The sequence below is a fragment of the Lycorma delicatula genome, chromosome 4, assembly GCF_047948215.1.
Source record: "Lycorma delicatula isolate Av1 chromosome 4, ASM4794821v1, whole genome shotgun sequence".
NCBI lineage: Eukaryota > Metazoa > Arthropoda > Insecta > Hemiptera > Fulgoridae > Lycorma > Lycorma delicatula.
This window is the reverse complement of record NC_134458.1, coordinates 124,437,935-124,457,324: the sequence shown is the minus strand read 5'-3', so window position 1 is coordinate 124,457,324 and position 19,390 is coordinate 124,437,935. Positions and strand designations below refer to the sequence as shown.

General features: G+C 27.9%; 1 protein-coding gene across 1 annotated transcript in view; it reads right to left on the bottom strand.

Moving 5' to 3' along the window:
• LOC142322714 (glutamate receptor ionotropic, kainate glr-3-like) overlaps nt 1-19,390 on the bottom strand; it is a 164,075-nt gene that overhangs the window by 73,849 nt on the left and 70,836 nt on the right. Inside the window, exon 8 of the mRNA XM_075361790.1 lies at nt 12,799-13,007. Coding sequence (XP_075217905.1) covers nt 12,799-13,007 — 209 coding nt within the window. The remainder of the gene's footprint in view (nt 1-12,798; nt 13,008-19,390) is intronic.

Sequence of the window (19,390 nt, the reverse complement as noted above, 5' to 3'; positions counted from 1 at the left end):
AACTAATGGGTCTGTCACTTTAAGGCGTAAGTACCCAATATTCTTTTCCCACTTACACTTCATGAATCTTTTACTGCATAGTTGCTCGCTATTTCTGTGATGCTTTGGATCCAAAAAAATTGTGAATAGCATATCAAAAACAGCCCATCTCCACAACCATTAACTGATTCATTGATCCAGTTTCCCGTTGGTGATGGGTACTCAAAATTACACAAATCACTAAATTTAAAAGAGGTACGACTTGTAGTAGGTTAAATACATGAATAGATAATTTGAATACTGTTCTTGTGGAGAATTTACGAGGAATCTTTTGTAAATCCTGATTCTGATGTGTTTCATTACACTCCTATTTTCCCAGAACCATAACTCCACCATCCACAGGTAAGATACAAGGGAACATTTGAATTACCCCTCCCCCCCCCACAAAGCTACAAGACCGATTTGAGTCACCACTTCAGGTAAACCCGGTACCTACAATATATAAGAATAAAACTTTTTTTAAATTAAAATAATTATCAGTTTTTAATCGCTGTTTTTTGGTTTTATATTTCATCCTTAACGGTTCTGTTAGAATTGTTCTTAGTGAATATAGAAAAAAAAACTAATTATTTTTCTTCTACCGTTTTTTTAATGATTTTTTATTGGTAGGCTATTTTTATTTCTGATCTTTAATTGTTATGTCCACGAAGTACCTTTAATAAAACAGGGATGAGAGTTTAAATCCAATGAGTTTATAACGGATATGCGAGAATGCGTAACTGTATTACTGAGATTTTATTGTCATACGAGTATGCCTCAGGGGATCGGCATCGATTCCAGCATCCCTCCTCCTTCCACTACTATGCTGCTGTCACCCGCAATCATCCCTTTTACTTCATACGCCCTCTTGAATGGTGACTGACGTAATTCTACCTTCTAGCTACTCTACAAAACCATCCCTCTACTACTGTATAGCTAGCTGTACCTGTATAAAGAAATAGCCTATTTTCTTTATTGCTTACTTATTTAATCCTGTACCGTACTAATTCACTACTTACTATCTTTAACTTTTTCTTTATTATTTTTATAAGTATTTAAAAAATCAGTGGTAAGATTTTTAAAAAATAAAAAGAGTAAAAAAAGGTAATTATGAAAAACTAATAAAGGTTTTTTTGTAATTGTATAATTAGTTTTTTGAGACAGTGCTTTTTATTAAATCCTAAAAAAAAATCTTTTTTCAACAAAAGCATTCAAATTCAAAAATAATTTTGTATATTAATTCTCCGTGGATATAATATCACAAATTAATTTCAATAACAGTTGATTGATATAGATTAACTTTTATAAGAAAAATAAATTATCCCTTCTGTTATGTGACAACCAAATCGTTTTAGATGATACAAAACACAATCGGTTTTGAAAGACAGTATCAGTCATTTTCAATAGTAACCACTCTGATTAAATTTGATAAATAACCGATATGGAAAATTCGAAGAAAGTTTTTAAGTAAATTGCGAATAAAATATTATTACTGTTAGAAAACCTAATCGACTTAAACAGACTTTTTTAAAAAAGGAAGGGTTCCGATCCTTATGCATGTTCAGCCGTACTGTTCTCAAAAGGATGGATGTCGATGATTATCTTTTATTTTGTATATTTTGTTTTTTTATAAATTTAAAGGAAATCTTCTTAATGAAACATTAAACTGTCTATATACAAAATTTGAAGATATATTTTATTTTATTTTTTTTTTATAGTCTTCATTACTTAGTACTGTATTTAAAGTAATATGAATAATAACATAATTCTGATATTCAGTGTATTTTTCACGAAAAAATTCAAGAAAAATAGAGGGAAAATTAATTTAAATTAATTAGAATACAATGCGTATTTCAGCAAGACAGAAAGTCTTGCTTCACAAGCTGTTTCATTATATCATTTCCCTAAATTTTTATTCTTATTTTTATCAAAACACAGGTTTCCCGCCTTATGCGTTTTTTGGAATGGGTTTTTTAATGGGAATAAAATTTTTATTTATATTTTTAAATTAAAACTAAAACAACTGATATTTACTGTATAAAGGAAGATTTCTTTTAATCGCACTGAAAATTATATAGCAATTTAAAATAAATAAATTATAAAGCAGTTTTAATTATAAAAAATTACAAAGCAGACCTTTTCGATTATTCTATAAATTTCAGAAGCCAAGAATATTCAAAAATTAATAATGTTTAATCTGGTCTCAAATTTAAAAAATTATAGTTTAATAAATTGTAAAAAAAAAAGAAATATTATTTATTCGTTTTTAATGCGATATTTTTTAATCAGTTTATAATAAAAAACGCTTCCAATTCTGAAAAATTGTTTGCAAAAAACGCAGTGGGCGAGAAACCTGTGTCTTGACGAAAAATAAGTAAAAAATAAAGAAACGAAGAGAAAGACTGCTAACAGAGAGTGAGTAAAGAATCCCTGTAATGCTGGGAGATATATTACTTTTTTGGAAAGCACTTTTTAATATCTTTTCATTTATAAAAAAAAATATTTTTGTAGATTCAGAGATTTGTTTATAGATTTTTTAATTATTGTTTAATCTAGAGTAAGAACATTAGATTCAAAACGTGAATACGCTTTCAATCGAATGCTCTAATAGGGGCAAAAGTTTCCTTTTAATCAGATCAGGTGGAAAAGGTCCCTAAGCATGCCTCAATTAACATACTAAAAGTCGAGAGCCTCACTACCGTGCCGCCTCATTACCAATTTTGAGATATCCGGGTGGATTTCGTAAAGTGGCCCGCTTTATATCGATGTAAACGTGTCTTAGTCCCGTTTTTTGGTTGTAACTAGTTAAATTTTGAATTTATCGAAAAATATTACAAACAAAAATTGTAGAACGGGAAATTTTACACAAAAAACGTTTAATAACATTTTCATAAGGTCATAAATAAACGTGAAAATGATGTGTCACTTTAAATACAAACACATAAATACACATTAAAAACAAAAAAAACTCGTTTTTTATCTTAAAATATTAAATTTTTGAAATTTTTTTTTAAAATAATGAACTCGAAGGTTAACTCTAAATAAAGCACATATTTCTGGATAACTTTAACAAGTTTAACATAAAAATCTGTTTTTGTTAACTTTTTACAAATATTTATTTATATTGTTATTTTCACTGTTTGGTGCGCACCCCACGCATTTTACAAATATTACACTCACAAAACTCAGTCAAAAATTTACAAAAAACTGATATTACGATCTAAAATTAAACATTTTTCCCTATTACTTTAGTTAAAATTTTAGTAAGTTATGATTGGTTTTTGTACTTAATAAAAGTCCCAAAATAAGTTTTTTGAAATACAATGATTTTAAAATTACTAATATTTAAAAAACGACAATGTATTTTGTTACGAAACTTATTACATTCATAAATAATCACATTAAGAAATATTTGCATCGTTTTTTTCGATTTTTGGGATTTTTCTTTTTATTTGCAGACCTTTGATAAATTTGAAAATACTATTAACCTATTAATAAAATACGTATAATAACCTTATTTTATTTTTATATCACCAGTCTGGATGAACCAATTTGGGATAATGATGATACCGTTTAATTTTGGTCACAATTTGTTAAGGGGGCCAGTTGAGGTATGGATCTTTTGGTCTCCAACCTCAAAATTTTACATAAATAGTAGATAATTTTTTTGTCATCATTTAATGCCCCTTAGGTTGCTAAAATACTTTGTGATGGCTTTTACTCATTTTAAAACCCTCATAAAGGGATGGAAGCAAAAAATTACTTCTATTTTTTTCGGCGTATCTGCACTTAAAGTCACACTATATTGTCATGTATTGAATCATTCCATTATATTAGTATGAAATTTTACTTACGTATGTCGGTAATACTGTCAACCGTGGGTCCTAAATAATAGAATAATTTTTTTATATAATTCTTTACTTCCATAGTTTTCTATGCTTTTAATATTCCTTTTAATTTCTTCCTTAGAAGAAATGCAGTTTGTTGAGGGCATTTCCTTATCGATAAATCTATTAAATATTGAAAGATTTGCTTTCAAATTAATGGAACATTTTCTTCCAAAGCTTTTTTTGGAGCTAAATTATTAGTTTCCATCTCGGAAAGAACCATCACTTTTAGTCTTAAGACTAGTAGTAAACGATCAATCTAAGACTCGCTGTTGAACGACTTTAAGTTTTTTAATGTTATATTAATATTTATTAATTCTCCCCCTTATCTAAGTCATGTGATTGTTTAACATTCAAATTAAATATTTGATTTCAGTTCATTTTTAACTGTATTTGAAACATATATTTTTTATCAGTTTTGAATATTATTTCAATAACTATTTAGCATATTTTATTTCCATCAAAATCTTTGTATTTCTTAAAATTCCTTATGGATTTTCTTAAACATTTAACTCGTTTACTCTTTGTAATAAAAAATAACTTTTTCACGTATTTTTAAACCTGAAAACAGTTTTTATTAAATAACAATATTTTTTCCGTTTTGTGAAGCGTATCGAGACGATAATTTAAACACAGTAGTCAGATTAAATTCGTTTTTATGCAAATTGCAGTTCATTTTACAACAATCTTTATTCAAAATAAAAAATTAAACAAAGTTTAATTGAATTGCTGAACACTCTACGAGTGATATATATATACTCATGAAAATATATATACTATATATACTCAATACCATACTAAACATATATACCATATATATATATATATATATATATATATATATATATATATATATATATATATGATTTAGTAGATTTAGATTTAGATTTCAGTTTTAGATGAACGAAAACTGAATCTTGTAATTCTTAAAATTAACCATACATTTTTGGTGACCCCAAAAATCATAAAAGCAATAAAATATAAAAATAAAATAAAAATAAAAATGTTTATTTTTTAAGTATTCTTTTTAACATTTTTAAGTAATCTTACTATCAGTAAAATTGTTTTTATGAAGAATAAAGGTTAGTTTATTTATAAACCATATTAAGTTAATTGAAATTTTATAATATTATTAAACCACATTAGAATTAACTGAAAAAAACATTTTTTTAAAATGTCATAAAAATATACTGCAAAACTTTTAGTTTACTTAATCAAAAGTTAATAAATAATATTAATCGTTCAGAATTTCCATCATTGTAGTTTAAACTGATTTAATTTGATTATACTTGCGTATAATCATTTAGTCAAGGATTAATTCCATAGATTGGCAGGCCCTGTGCCTGTACATTAAATGGGATAATACAGGGAGATACGCGTATTATTAGTAAATCAGCTAAATTGAGATATCGCTCACAGCTTACGTTGTTTTGGGGACTTAATTACGCACGCCAACTTCGTTTGCTTATTATATTATTAATTAATCTGCATAATACATTAGTTATTTACTTTCCTTTCGATTTGTTTTGTTATAATTTTATTGTATATTTTTAAAATTATTGTTTGTTTATAATCTCGTCACATTTTGTTATTATAAGCTGGCCTTGAACTTTTGATACTGTTAATTTCCGATCTGAATTTTGTCAAATTAATTTTGTAATTTATTTTCTCTATATTTCAGTTATTTTTATTAATCCATTAAATTTTTCTACATGATAAATTTATCATGTAAATTCACAGACATTATCATATGAAAAATGCCATGTTTGATCGGGTTTCGAACCTGGGTCCAGGTGAAGGAAAAGCTAAAAAAGTGTACATTTAAGTACCCATACCAGATATTTTCTATATTCGTTATATTTAATAATGCATAATAATTCTCGATTTGAGCCTCCCGTTATATAAAGATCTGATATTTTAAATTTTGCATTCTAACGTATAAATCAGTATTATCGTTTTGAGATTGCAAATACATTATTTGCAATTCTAAATACAATATAATCAAAAATCGGAAATATATGTAATAATATATCTTAAAATACGAATTTTATTTTTATCGTCAACAAATTATTATCAAAAATAATTGGTGCTTTCCAATATACAGCATCGAAACGATTTTTCACGATAATAAAAGTTTTAAAATAAAAATACAAAAGTGCAACCATTTTTAAAATGGTAATTATGTTTAATTTTAAGAAAAAAAATATATATATTAATGATTCTGTCTACGTGAGAGGGGATGCTATGATAAAATAAGATTTAAATTACAAAATAAAATAATATGTGAATTGAGATAAAAGAGATAAAACTTATTTTTTCTGATTTTAACCAGATTTATTCAGATTATAACATTTTTTATTCGGATATGACTAGTTTTAAAATGGTTTCAACTAGTATCATCCAGTATTATCCATTTCCGGTTTTATCAAATTCGAACATCTTTTAATCAGTTCTAGCTAGTTGTTACCGTTTTATCTGTTTTTATTCTGTTAACCAAGTGAATCTGGATTTTTATTAATCCGATTATAGCATTTTTAACAGTTTTTATACTAAATATTCATACGTTTTTTCTTGTTTTAACCGGTTCAATCAAATTTATCTGATCTCATTTGTTTATCCGGATTTTATGTAATGAATAACCTAATTATTATCTGAATTTTTCGCTTTTAATCCGGTTTTATCTCAGTTTGTCAAGTTTTATCTTCGAAGTTCTTTCAGTTTTTTCTTTGTTATCAGCAAAAGTTTTTTTTTTTTAATGTTTGTAACCAATCCTTCATCAATAACTTTATCTCGTTTTATTCAGTTTTAATGGTTTTTATTCCGTTTAACCCACGTACACCCAGTTTTTTCCGGATTTTATTCAGTGGAGAGGACAGTCAGTAAAGCTAGGAAAAACCTTGGTCTCTTACAATGGATGGCGCGTAACTCTAGAAGCGTGAACACCTGTGTTCTTCTAAACAAGTCAATTGTGAGGTCTCATTTTGAATATTGTACAGCCATCTAGAATCGTGACCGAGAATACAACTCTATTATGATTGAGAGCGTTCAGAAAAGGTTTCTCTCGTGTCTTAGAGGAAGTTTCATTTCCCGCCATCTGGGACGAAAGAATATATGCGTCAACAATTCGGCTTTTCTCTTCTGGCTGATAGACGTCTCTGGGATACCCTGCATTAACAAAGGCTATTCTGTTGTACTAAATAAATAAATGATCATTATTACTTTAAGCACTGAGCCTCACAAGGTGATTGTTATGTTGCTCTGGGATCTGAGCAGCTGGGAGAGTATGACTTGATTTGTCAGGGGCATTTTCAGGTCCAGGTAAGGCGACCTGGATAGTCCTGGCTATCCAGTTAGTATGACTATAGTTAGGTGAAAACTAGGTAGCCGCCTTCTCAGGCTAGGATAGGAGGACTCGGCCTAAAATAATGTGTAAAACGGTTCCGTATTGAGTCCTAGTAAAAGGAGGGGTGATTTTAGCCGGTAGTCTGATGATGACGGTTTGATAAGACCATCAGTGGGAGCCCGGTACTCCGTGCGTAAATTTATTTCCACCTCCCTCCCACCCGAAAAAAATATTATTATCATTATTATTATTATTATTATTATTATTATTATCTTGCATATTGATATTTTATTGAAATTTTCACAACAAGCACTTTTATTTGATACTATTTATTAAAATCGGTGTAGCGATGCTGGAGTTGCCACTGTAAAAACAAACAAGTATAGCTAAATAAATTGTCCATCTCCGATGAAGTCTGTAAATAAATAATGTTATAGTACAAAATAACATATACTGAAAACTACTTAATCTAAACAATAAGTTTTGACATTAAAGGATCGAATATAAAACCATTACTACTGTTACTTGAATTTAGGTGAAGGGAAGGTTAGTTTAGTCGTATTGTAGTTTTGGATTTATCCTGTAAAGGAGTTGTTTTTTATTCGGTATCGTTAGTGTGTAATAGTAATGGTGCTATTTCACTCCGTTTTACAACGTATAGTGCCACTATATGTATAAATATATCTGAGTCGCCATCCCATGACTGTTTTATGTAATATCAGTGCATCAGACTCAGTCGATGTGCTCTAAATATTAGCAACGAACAAATACAAGGCATATAAAACATATATATTTTTATAGTGATATATTAGTTTTACGTATCATGTTACTAATATTTTAGCATATAAACAGTGTAATATAATATGCCTCAATCGTTGCTATTCCGTTAGTTTAACGTTTTCTTTATTTATTTCCCTTTAGTGATTTATATTTATGTATTTATTTATTTATTCCTAATGTAATTTTTACTTTATATACGATACAAATGTCTGTAGTAGCAAAGTATTCGTTTGTTAAATAGTCTAGAATTTATTTTAGTAAGATTGGACTTTAGCCTCATTAAACATGTTCTTAAATATTAGGAACAAATATTCTTTAATTAAAGCCTTTAAAAATTGTTATTATGTATTTCATTATTTTAATAACTGTTCATCATTTCTGTTTCATTTAATTTTATAATTCTCATGAATTAATATAACCTGGAAACAATTTATGTATCTTCTTTTTTGAAAAATTCTCAATTCAGACCGGTTTTTTTTAAATATGTTGAAATATCAAAAATGCAAGTTTTCGGTGATTCTGTTTTTAGTTTGAAGAGAATGTTCCTCTAGAATACTCAAAACCCTACAAAAGGAATACACAAATCTTGCAACAATAGAAATATTTACGAGTATAATATATATTTATTGAAATATTAGAAATATTACACGGCCTTAATGTTGCTCTCGAGAAATCACAAAAAATAATATACATATTACCGTTTTTTAGGTTCCCTTGCTTTATGTTTTATAATCCGTCATTAATGTCGACGCATATTTTTCTTAATTTTAACAGGATCCAATTTCTTCACCTTTTGCGTTTGTTTCAAACGACCATTTTCATGCCCCGTAATATTTTCTAAGATCAAGATGCTTTGACGCCTAACCATCATCAGCTTAGATTTAGTAGGATTCAAATTAAGGGAAGAGCCCAGAATGAAACAATAAAATATCAAGGATAAGTTGGTGGTTATTGTGTAATTATGATGTACCAACGAAAGAACCGCAATAAAAAATAATCAACCTCACCCGATGCATATTTCAAAGCCTGCCCACTTTTAGAGAAATCAATACAATCTATCTAAATATGGCATTTGGTACTCATCTGACCTAAAATGATTCGAGAAATCGGGAAATCTTATTCCAGATGTGAACAGTACACATCTAATCTAAATGATTTTACGTAGACCAACTGAAATATATCCTGAAACAAAAACTGCTAAAATGAGACTCCTTTGAACAACCCAGAACGTCGTGCACTGTAAACACCTTGTAAATATGCTAAATTAATAATATAATAATGCTAAATAACTGAAACATAAACCGTTCAGTCAATTTCCGTTAATTTTTTTTTTCTTTTTTATACACTTTTTACTACTTTCTGTCATATTCTATATCACTGTATTCAGTGATATAGTGAAATATATTTATTTCACTTTTCTCTCTTTTAAAATTACTTCTTATTTCATTTCTTCGTAACTTTTATGTCTTGTAAGGCTCCTTTTTCTTTCTTCTTCCACTTTCCGTTTATGATCTTAATTCTAACACAATATGCGATCTAAATAAAATTTTTCCTTTTACTTATCATCTTCATCAGTTTTCCTCTGACTTAACTTTTACTCCTCATGTTCTTCTTCTGTTTCAGTTTTGCCATTCTTCTTCACGAATACATTTCAAAGACGAAACGAAGTTTCCTTCTTTCTGATTTTCCACGTATCAGGCAGTTAACAAAAAAACTTAACAAATCTTTTTTTAAATTCTCTTTCGTTGATTTTGGCCGTTAATAATCCCTTCAATTTTTCAAAAACTTATTTTTTTCGAAATACAAGCCATTCCACTTCTTATACCAATATATACTACTTCCACTTACAAGTCATCAAACTTCCTAAATTATGCCAATATATACAACTTCCACTTCGTCATAAAACTTTCTAAATAATCGAATTTTTATCTAGAGGAGAATTTTCAATTCATTATTTTTCTCTTACTAATTCTTACTGTAGATCTAATCGCTATATACACTTTTCTGTCTATCTAAACTCTATCTGTCTATTTAAACTCTTCAATCCTTTTTTTAAATTCAGATATTTACCAAATTATTGTGATTGTTGACTATGAAAAAGGATGTAATTTTTTTTTTTAATTTTAAAAATAAAAAAGGTAATATAATACAGAAGCAACACGAACTGCACAATTGTAGTAAATTGGTATTTATTGGACAAAAATTCAAAGAAATTAATATATACGTAGACCAGTGAATAATTTTTAATAGATTCCATTACTACACTCCATTTTAGTTTTTGTTCTTTACTATTGTTACACTTGCTTCTGTATGGTTCGTAGTAGACTGGCTCCTCAGACGTACTCAGTAATACTTACTCGGTTAGGCTACCTATATTTGTTTTCCGCCATTTCTCATGGGAATTATAAATTACCTCAGCAAGCTCTCTGCTTGATGAGAGGACGTAATGACGGTTCTACTCTTCACCCTAACTAAAACCCATTCCCTTTTTCTTTTTATTCTTATTCTTCCCCTCCTTATTTCCTCCCGCTATCTTTCTCCCTTCCTATCTCCTTCATCATCCTACTTCGCAGTTCCCTCAAACCATCACCAATATAACACCTCCCCCATCTACTAACCATATCTTTATTTTTTTTCTGTCTTGTACCAGATGTTCTTAATGACCTTACAGAACAACTGATTGCTATGTAATTCACAACTACTACAATTTTTCTTTTTTATATGCACTTCTGTATGTGTATGTATGTATGTGTGTGTGTGTGTGTGTGTGTGTGTGTGTGTGAGTTTCAAAGTATTAACTGGGTTTTAAAATTATTTGCCCATCAAAGTAGAGCAGGTTTTTCTTTTCCTCAGCATCTTATAAAATTTTTATATAAATAAATTAATAAATATAAAGTAGTTTCTTGTCTACCACACTATTTTTTTTTTTGTAATTTAAAAAAATAAACATGGTAGAACCGTTATTTAATTTTTATTTGCCTTTCAAATTCATGCAACAGTTTATTGAATTAAACTGTAAAAAGGTGTTGATTTCCTAATTTTTCAAATAATTAAGCGATATTATCGCGTTTTTTGTGGCACTGTGGTACTTTTCTCATGCATTTCATAAAATAAATTTAAAAAAAAAGAATCGGTAATTTTTAATAAAAATATTAGCAATAATAGATATTTTACGTAATTATAAGTTACGGATAAATTCCGGCACAGCCGATAATAGAGATAAATAAAGAATAAATAAGATGCGACAGGTAAGCCAGACGCTTTCGTATTATCATACAATTAAATGGCTCATCCACTTTCGTATGGGTGATAAGTCAAAATGTCTGTCAATTATAACCAATTCTGTCAATTACGACTTAGTTTTTGGGTGGTTCGTTTTTTTATAGTGAGTAATACCATATAGTATTGTACTTACTAATTAAGAGTAATCCGATGTTGGGAGATTTTAATTCAGATTGCATCATAAATATGTCAATAAAGTTCAAACAAAAGCTGAAATATGTCTGATTTTAATGATTTTCAACCAAATAGGAATTTTTCCTTCAAAGATTTTTTTCTTGGTATTCCTCTTTTTTTTAGAAACAATAAAAAACCTATCACTCCGATGATACATCATTGTTACTAAAAAAATACATAGGCTGACTTGAAAATAATACATTTACGGAAGTCAGTTCAACGGTGGGATTTAGTATCAACCAATGTATTGGAATTTTTCTGTGTATAACCCTTTTTGAAACTCCCTTCAGTATTAACATGTTAGTTGTAATGTTTTAAAACAATTTAATCGCAAATGACTGCAAATATAAATTTTTCACAATCTTCAGGTATCGTTTTCGTATCATGTTGATTATTTTAATTTCATAAGTATCAACGATTACTACACTCTAAAAGTTGCCAGAGGTATCCAAAACTCGACAGAAAGGGTAGTTAACGAAAGGCGTAGTATTTTTTAGCTATAATGTGCGTTCATATTACAGCTTTGAGACGAAATTTACTGGGGAAACTGTAATGGGGCGGTTTATTTATCCACCGTACAGTCAGGACTTAGCTTTCAGTGACCTTCCCCCATCTGTTTAAAGATCTTTTAAAGAATGTTTGGGTTACAAACGATTCGTGAAGGATGAAAAATTGAAAAGATTTTTTAAACAATTATTAAATGTACTAGCAGCAAAAAAAAAATATATAGCAAACATATTTTTAAGTTTACCGATCACCGCCATAAAATCATCTAAATGTTGAAGGTGATTATGTAGGGAGGTAAGCTAAAATACAAAAATGTTTAATTAGAATTTTTTTAAGTTACTGTTATAATAAAATGGTCTACATATTAAAAATATAATTTTTTTATTCATAAATAGTTATTTGATTCTTTTATCTGACTATCCATATTTTATTTCACTGAAAAGAAATTTCCCATTTTATGTGTTTCCGAAATACACTTTCTTTTGTAAAAGAAATAAGTTTACTTTTACAAAAAGAAAAATTATTTTTTTCGAAAATACGATTGAGTGTAATTTTTGGAATTGTAATTGTAAACTGATTGAAAATATCCCGAAGTAAAAAAAATTTACCTTCGAAAAGAATTAAATTCGATTACAAAACTGATGTCACAAGATGGACAAAAAAAACATTTTTACTTAAAAATTAATTATACGTACCTATTAATACACTATTATAGCTACCAATAATATTAAAGCATAAAACTAGTAATAATGATAGCAAATAGTAATAATAATAATAATAATAATCGATTAAACTGAATAAACTAACTTTAAAATTAACTCTATTGTAGGTCATATCGTGTACGCCAACTGTTAATGGACTTTTAACAAGATCTGTCAAAGTAATAATTGCTTTACTAGATGATTGTAAAAGCGCTACTACAGTTGCTGAATAGGATGTATACAAAAACAGTGACACCAGCGATACAGAAAATAAAATTATTTTAGCTGTAGTTGACGTCGGCCATACTGGATAACCTATAAAAAAAATAATACATTAGCAATAGGTCGATTTATTTATTTATTTTTATTTTTTTGCTAGTTTATTTTTATTCAGAGTAATTACTAACTTTCTAATCTGTAAATTCAGTTCAGTATATTTATGCACTAAAGAAGGTCAGGTAAGTTTAATTTTATCTGAAAAAATTAAACTTAAAAAGAAGGCCGATCTCCGCGGAATGGTAGCGTCTTTTATTCGGAAGTTTCTGGTTTCGAATTACAGTATGAGTTTTCACTCGTTATAAATATTACATACATATAATCATCTAATAGAAAAAAATACTATATATTTGAATAATTGAGAACATTTTATGGTAAGTTTTATTACAATTGTTTTCCTATTATAATTGTTTGCATGTTCGCTCAATATGCAAACTACCTCTACCAAGTAAACCCGCATATAGTCAGTTAACTATATATATATATTCCTATACCATCTTCCACTTCACAAACTCGATAATCGCGTATTCTATATCTAATTCTAGCCGTTAATAGTCTTATACCTTTGGCAAAGGCAATTCGAAAAGGAAACGTGGATGAAAATCTATAGTACGAGTATATATTTAATATTCATTAAAAAAACTACACTACGATGCTAATTGTGAGACAGTAATTATTACTGATACTGAATAATCTTATCTAATCAAATTTAGCATTTAAAAAGGATTAAAGGATATTCTTCAACTTTATACTTCTCGTCATATATATATATATATATATATATATATATATATATATATATATATATATATCTTTTTTAGTCAAGTTTGACGCATATCTCCACTGTTCCACTCTTAATCATTACATGTTCCTAGATCTTTATTTGCTTTTTCTACTCTTCAACTTTTTTTTTGCAAATTATATCTTATATTTTTACTCAATATTCAGATTCCTCTACCAATATATGCTTTGACTAACGAAGGAAAAAACATGGTGTAATTGTCTAATTTTATAAAAATAACCAGTGTATAAGATATTTAATACGAGTTGCTTAATAAAACTTGTTTGTTTTTCATATTACTTTATTTAGAAGCCATTTAAGCAATATTTTTGTTAAGTAAACGTTTAATTTTACAACCTTTTTTTTTTTTAAATGCGAGTTCCAAGCACCGTAACTTTGATAAAAATATTTATTTTTAGAAAGTAAACAGTGTTGAAAAATAGACTTTTACCTTTATCGTTTAAAATGTCTCATTATTTCAGAAAAAAAAGACTTTTATGATTTAATATCTTTATCCCAAGTATCGTATCGACATTGAATTTTTTTATTTTGAAGGAAAAGTTCCTCTCTAGTGATCCTATATTAAATTTAATTGAAAGTGAAAGCTACAATATTATTTTTTTAAATGTTAAAATATATGTTTAAAAATATTAATTTTAAAATTGATATGGTCTTCAAGATTGTTGTTCAATTTTTTTTGCTTAATATTGGATTTTTATAGCGTAATGACAAACTGCTTGATGTCATTTTGTTACTAAATATTTTCATACAAATTTTTTTAAAGAAAACTTGGTAAAAAAAATTCATAAATATTTCCAAATTCTCACGTAACATTATATCTCATGCTCGTTAATAATCTGCCTTTTCAGTTTCTTATGACTCCTTTTTCCCCATGTTTAAAAAAAAATAAAACCTAATTTAAAAAAAAAAACATTTTGAAAAGAAAAAAATACTTTTCAGTAATTTAAATAAATTTTCGATTTTTCAGGTCGGTACCAAATTAGTCGATTTTGACTAAGTAGTTTGGTATTAATTTGGCAACCGCTTCACAAAGTGGAAATTTAAAACAATGAAACAGTGTTACTTTTTTACATTTTAGTTTGTTTTTTTTAATACTAAATACTCAAATTTAGGGCTTTTTCTTGGCGATAAGTGCATAGCTACAGTGAACAGTAGTAATACTTAGACGCAGGCATCGATTTTCTTTGATTTTTATTAAATTTTTTTTATACCGTTTTTTTTTCATTATTCTTTATACCATCTTTTTAAAACCCTTTATTTTGCTTCTCTATTTTTTCTATAGTCCGCATAACATAAAGCGCAATAATCTACAATTAAGGTTTCAAAGTTTAAATCTTTTAATTCAAAGAAAAATAATAATAATAAGCAAAGATAGTACCAGATTCCAACCACATATTGCTTACACGTTTATTTTGTTTTAATTAAAATTGTTTTTTTAATTATAAAATCGATTTTAGTTAAAAATTATATTTTTACTTTACAATTTGAGTGACAAAATTATTTTATCCAAAGGAATCTTTCTCTAGCATTTCTTTATTTTATTAGCATAATCAGCTCAACCGTAAATTCACTTAAACCCATGAATTTACCAGTCTTTGACTTATTGACACACAATTTTTAATTTCAAAACTAGACCCAATTACATCGAAACTGTGGAAGGAAAGACCGTCTGCCACGCAATATCCTGATTTTAAGAAATTGGGCTGGAAAATGTGACTGTTAATATGGAATTCAATAATATAATCCCATTCATTAGCTCACTTAAATTTAATGCAAGCTCAAGAGGTAATAAAAACAACTCACAACCATATTCAAATAGGTTTCATAAAACCACTCGTTTAATTATTATGTAAATTTAAAATATATTTTCATAAATATGCATAAATCAAGTCATTACGTAACATATGTAAAAGGTTTTACATCTAAGTATCGATAAACGTAAGCAATTTCTGTCGAAAAACGGACAAATATTGTTTTAATTGTCTTCCTCCTGGCTATTTCGTTAAGGAACGTCTCAATAAACATGTGCATGAGTTCTGATCAAAAAGATATCACTCGAAAATCCACGAAACATTTAATCCTAAGAATGACTCTAACACACATTGCGCTCTTAAATGATACACACACAAGTTCTTTTGTCTACTGTTCTACGTAATACTCCAGACATTTTAGGATTCTAGTAGTCAAACAATCATTTTTACAGCTAAATTTGCACACAAGTTGGTGTTTAATTTCACAACGAACAATTTTCCAATATACGATGTCAATAATTCTTTTTGCCAATCCAAATACAGCGAAAAATTTAAAGCTTCATTACGAACATTTCAACTTTGAAGTTTAATGTGCCGAATTTCCAAACTTAACTGGCGATCTCCCAGTAGAATCTTATTTTAATTTACCTAAAAATTCATCTTTGGCAGATCCAGACTTTAACATTTCTTCTAAAATTGACATTCTTCTTGGTGTTTAATCTTATCTCAGTCTTATCAAACCGAATAAATTTATTCGCAGTACTAAGAATCCAAACATTCAAGAAATCAAATTAGGTCATTTTTACTGGAAATTTACCCATCAAATAATCAATTTAATAAACCAATTTTAATATTCGAAATCACTATCTTAATCTTTCATCTCTCTTTGAAAATTTTTGGAAAGTTGAAGAAATTAACTCATCTGAACAGTCAAAGGATAAATTTCTTTTGTCAGACTAATTTCACAGAAAATAAATATCAAAACGAACATAGAAGATTTATTATCACACTCCCACGCATACCAAATAACATAAGATTTTATGATTCTCTTGACAATAAAAAACAAAGTTTTTAAACTTAAGAAGGCAAGATTTTTCGTTACCACACTCTCAAGACCGGTCACTCTGATTATATGCATATTATTTATGGCCTCAGTTCATATTATTGGTTAACTTCAAATACAGATGTATTTTATTTACAACATCACGCTGTACCTACGGGATCAAGTTTTAAAGCTTGAATTTTGAAGCTTTATAAACTTCGAATCAAATGATGATTTATCTATATATAAATAAAATGAAAGCTTAGAAAGCTTTAGAATAAATAGGTATGACCATAACAGACATGACTAACTTTATACTATGACGACCAGTTGTGATTTTAACATTTTATAAATTTAAATTCTACATACTTTAATTTTAATGATCTCAAATTTAAGAATAACATTTCCTGAGGATGGTCGAATGACCGAAATTGCTATAAAAGAGAACGCAGACGAATTGTTGGTAAGGTTGAATTTTTTTTAATTTATATGTAAATAATATTATATACCAACTGTGCCACGCTTAAAAAATTTTAATGATTTATCATTCAATTATACATTAATCGCCGGTCCTATTGTCCAATAAGAGCTTCTTTCGATGATTCTTAGATTCAGAATACGTTATTACTGCTGACATTACAAAAATATACAGGCGAATTTTGGTTACATCTAAAGACAGAAATTTACAGAGAATTCTGCGGCGGCATTCTACTGATCAATAACTAAAACACTATGCGTTAACGACTGTAACTTATGGTACAGCTAGTTCCTTTTTTTTAGCCACTAGATCTTAATCAAATTGCTAAGGATAACAAGCAAGCAGTTTCCTACAGGTTATCAAGCTAAACTAAACGATTTTTATGTCGATGATTTTTATCTAAGGATGTGACAATTTCATCTATTAAAAGAACTATATTCAGATGTAAAGTAACTATTTTGTCAATATGATTTTCCACTCCATAAATGATTTGCTAATAATGTAAGTATAATTCCATTAAACTGTAACTTTTGTTATCGTTAATGTTTCAAAAAAAAATGAAAATGTACGCATATTAGGAATTTTATGAAATAATCATTCAGATAAATTGATATTTGAATTTAATAAAGGGAAAACTAGCGCATTTTAAAAAGAGAAACGTTCTCTCTATTATTACTGGAATTTACGATCCGTTAGGCTTAATTGGATCGGTAATATTTTGTTGCAAACATTTTAAGCAACTATTATAGCAAATTAAATGTAACTGGGATGAAATCTTACCTGATAATTTACTCTCTTATTGGCAAGTTTTGTACAGTCAGTTAAGATTAACTAGCAAAATTACTATTAATAGATCAATAAAACAAATCGGCTGTGTTAAATCTTTTCAAATTCATGGATTTTCTGATGCATCACTCAAAGATTATAGTAAATTGTGTTTGTTAAAATCATTTATTCTAATGGAAGGATTTTTCCCAGTTTACTCTCTTTACAATCAAGAGTTGCACCATTTAAATATATTTCTTTTACCAAAACTAAAGTTGTATGCGTGTTTACAAGGTAAAAATAATATTGTTTTCAATTAATGATATTTTTATATTGAGGAGACTTATATCAGGTATATTTATTGAAAGCTTTTTTAAACGAAATATCCATAAAATAGGAAAACAAAAAACTTTGTAATATATTTACATAAGATTATTTTTTTATTGCAAAAAAGACATTCATGATCGATATAATATACATTTAAAAGAAATATTAAAAAAAGTTGAAAACTGTGTTTGGTATTTTCTGTCAGGTTTAACTCAAAAAAAAAAATCTGCTATAGTTTTTGTTTATCTAGTGTTTTTATTTTATATTTATTTTGGACTTTAATAATTAAATATTTATCCTTTGGTTTATATTCATATGAAATGTCTAGCTTTATAAACAGAAGGGGAATATGATGGCACTACTATTATTATTATTCGTAAGGCTTAGAAAGTAGTAGCTTGTTTTAGGATCATCAATAAATAACGTATGTCAAAGACTGAAACATTTTTTTTGTAACTATACACAGATATGCTCTTAATATGCCGCGGAATCTACGACGGTACCCCTGAATTCAATTTACATTGTTCTTTGAAAAATAAATAACGCTGATTCTATTAGAAAACCTTTTTCATATAATAAAAATATAATATATATATATATATTTGCTATACACTTTTTCTACTTCCTCCCGCAGTCATTTCTTTCTCTCTCAATCACTCTTTCTCCATATTTTTATTTTTATTATTTCATATATTAGATTATTGCACAATCTCTATCTCCCTTCATTGAATAAAGTTATCAATTCCTGTTCCTTAGAATGCTCATCAGCCCCTTCTTCCTCTCAGGCATATTATATTTGAAGCAATACATTAATTACATCGTGGTGTTTCCTACTTGATTACCTGATATAAAGTTCATAATTTGTAATTAAATTTATTCAGAATTACGTTCATTAGAGTGGAAGATCCCGGCTGTTAGATAATATGAATTTTGGACGCTTGACTAGTGCCTTTGTATTTGATGGTGTTATAATGTCTTATGAGGAGATATTTGTACGGACAGAATTAGATTTGATAAATCTTTTGGGTGAATTTTTCTGATAACCGATTTTTTGTGGCCGTTAACTAATTAAGAATCTCTTCTAATCACTGTTAGGAAAGCATTAGTATATCTTTGGTGCTACAACAACATTGTGTATAATGAATTAACGAATAAATTAAACGAGGATTTTAGGTGCTGAATTATTGCATTTGCAACATTTTTTTTATTCATGGCATAAAAATCACATTTTTGGGAGTTTAAGATGAAGTCGAAGAA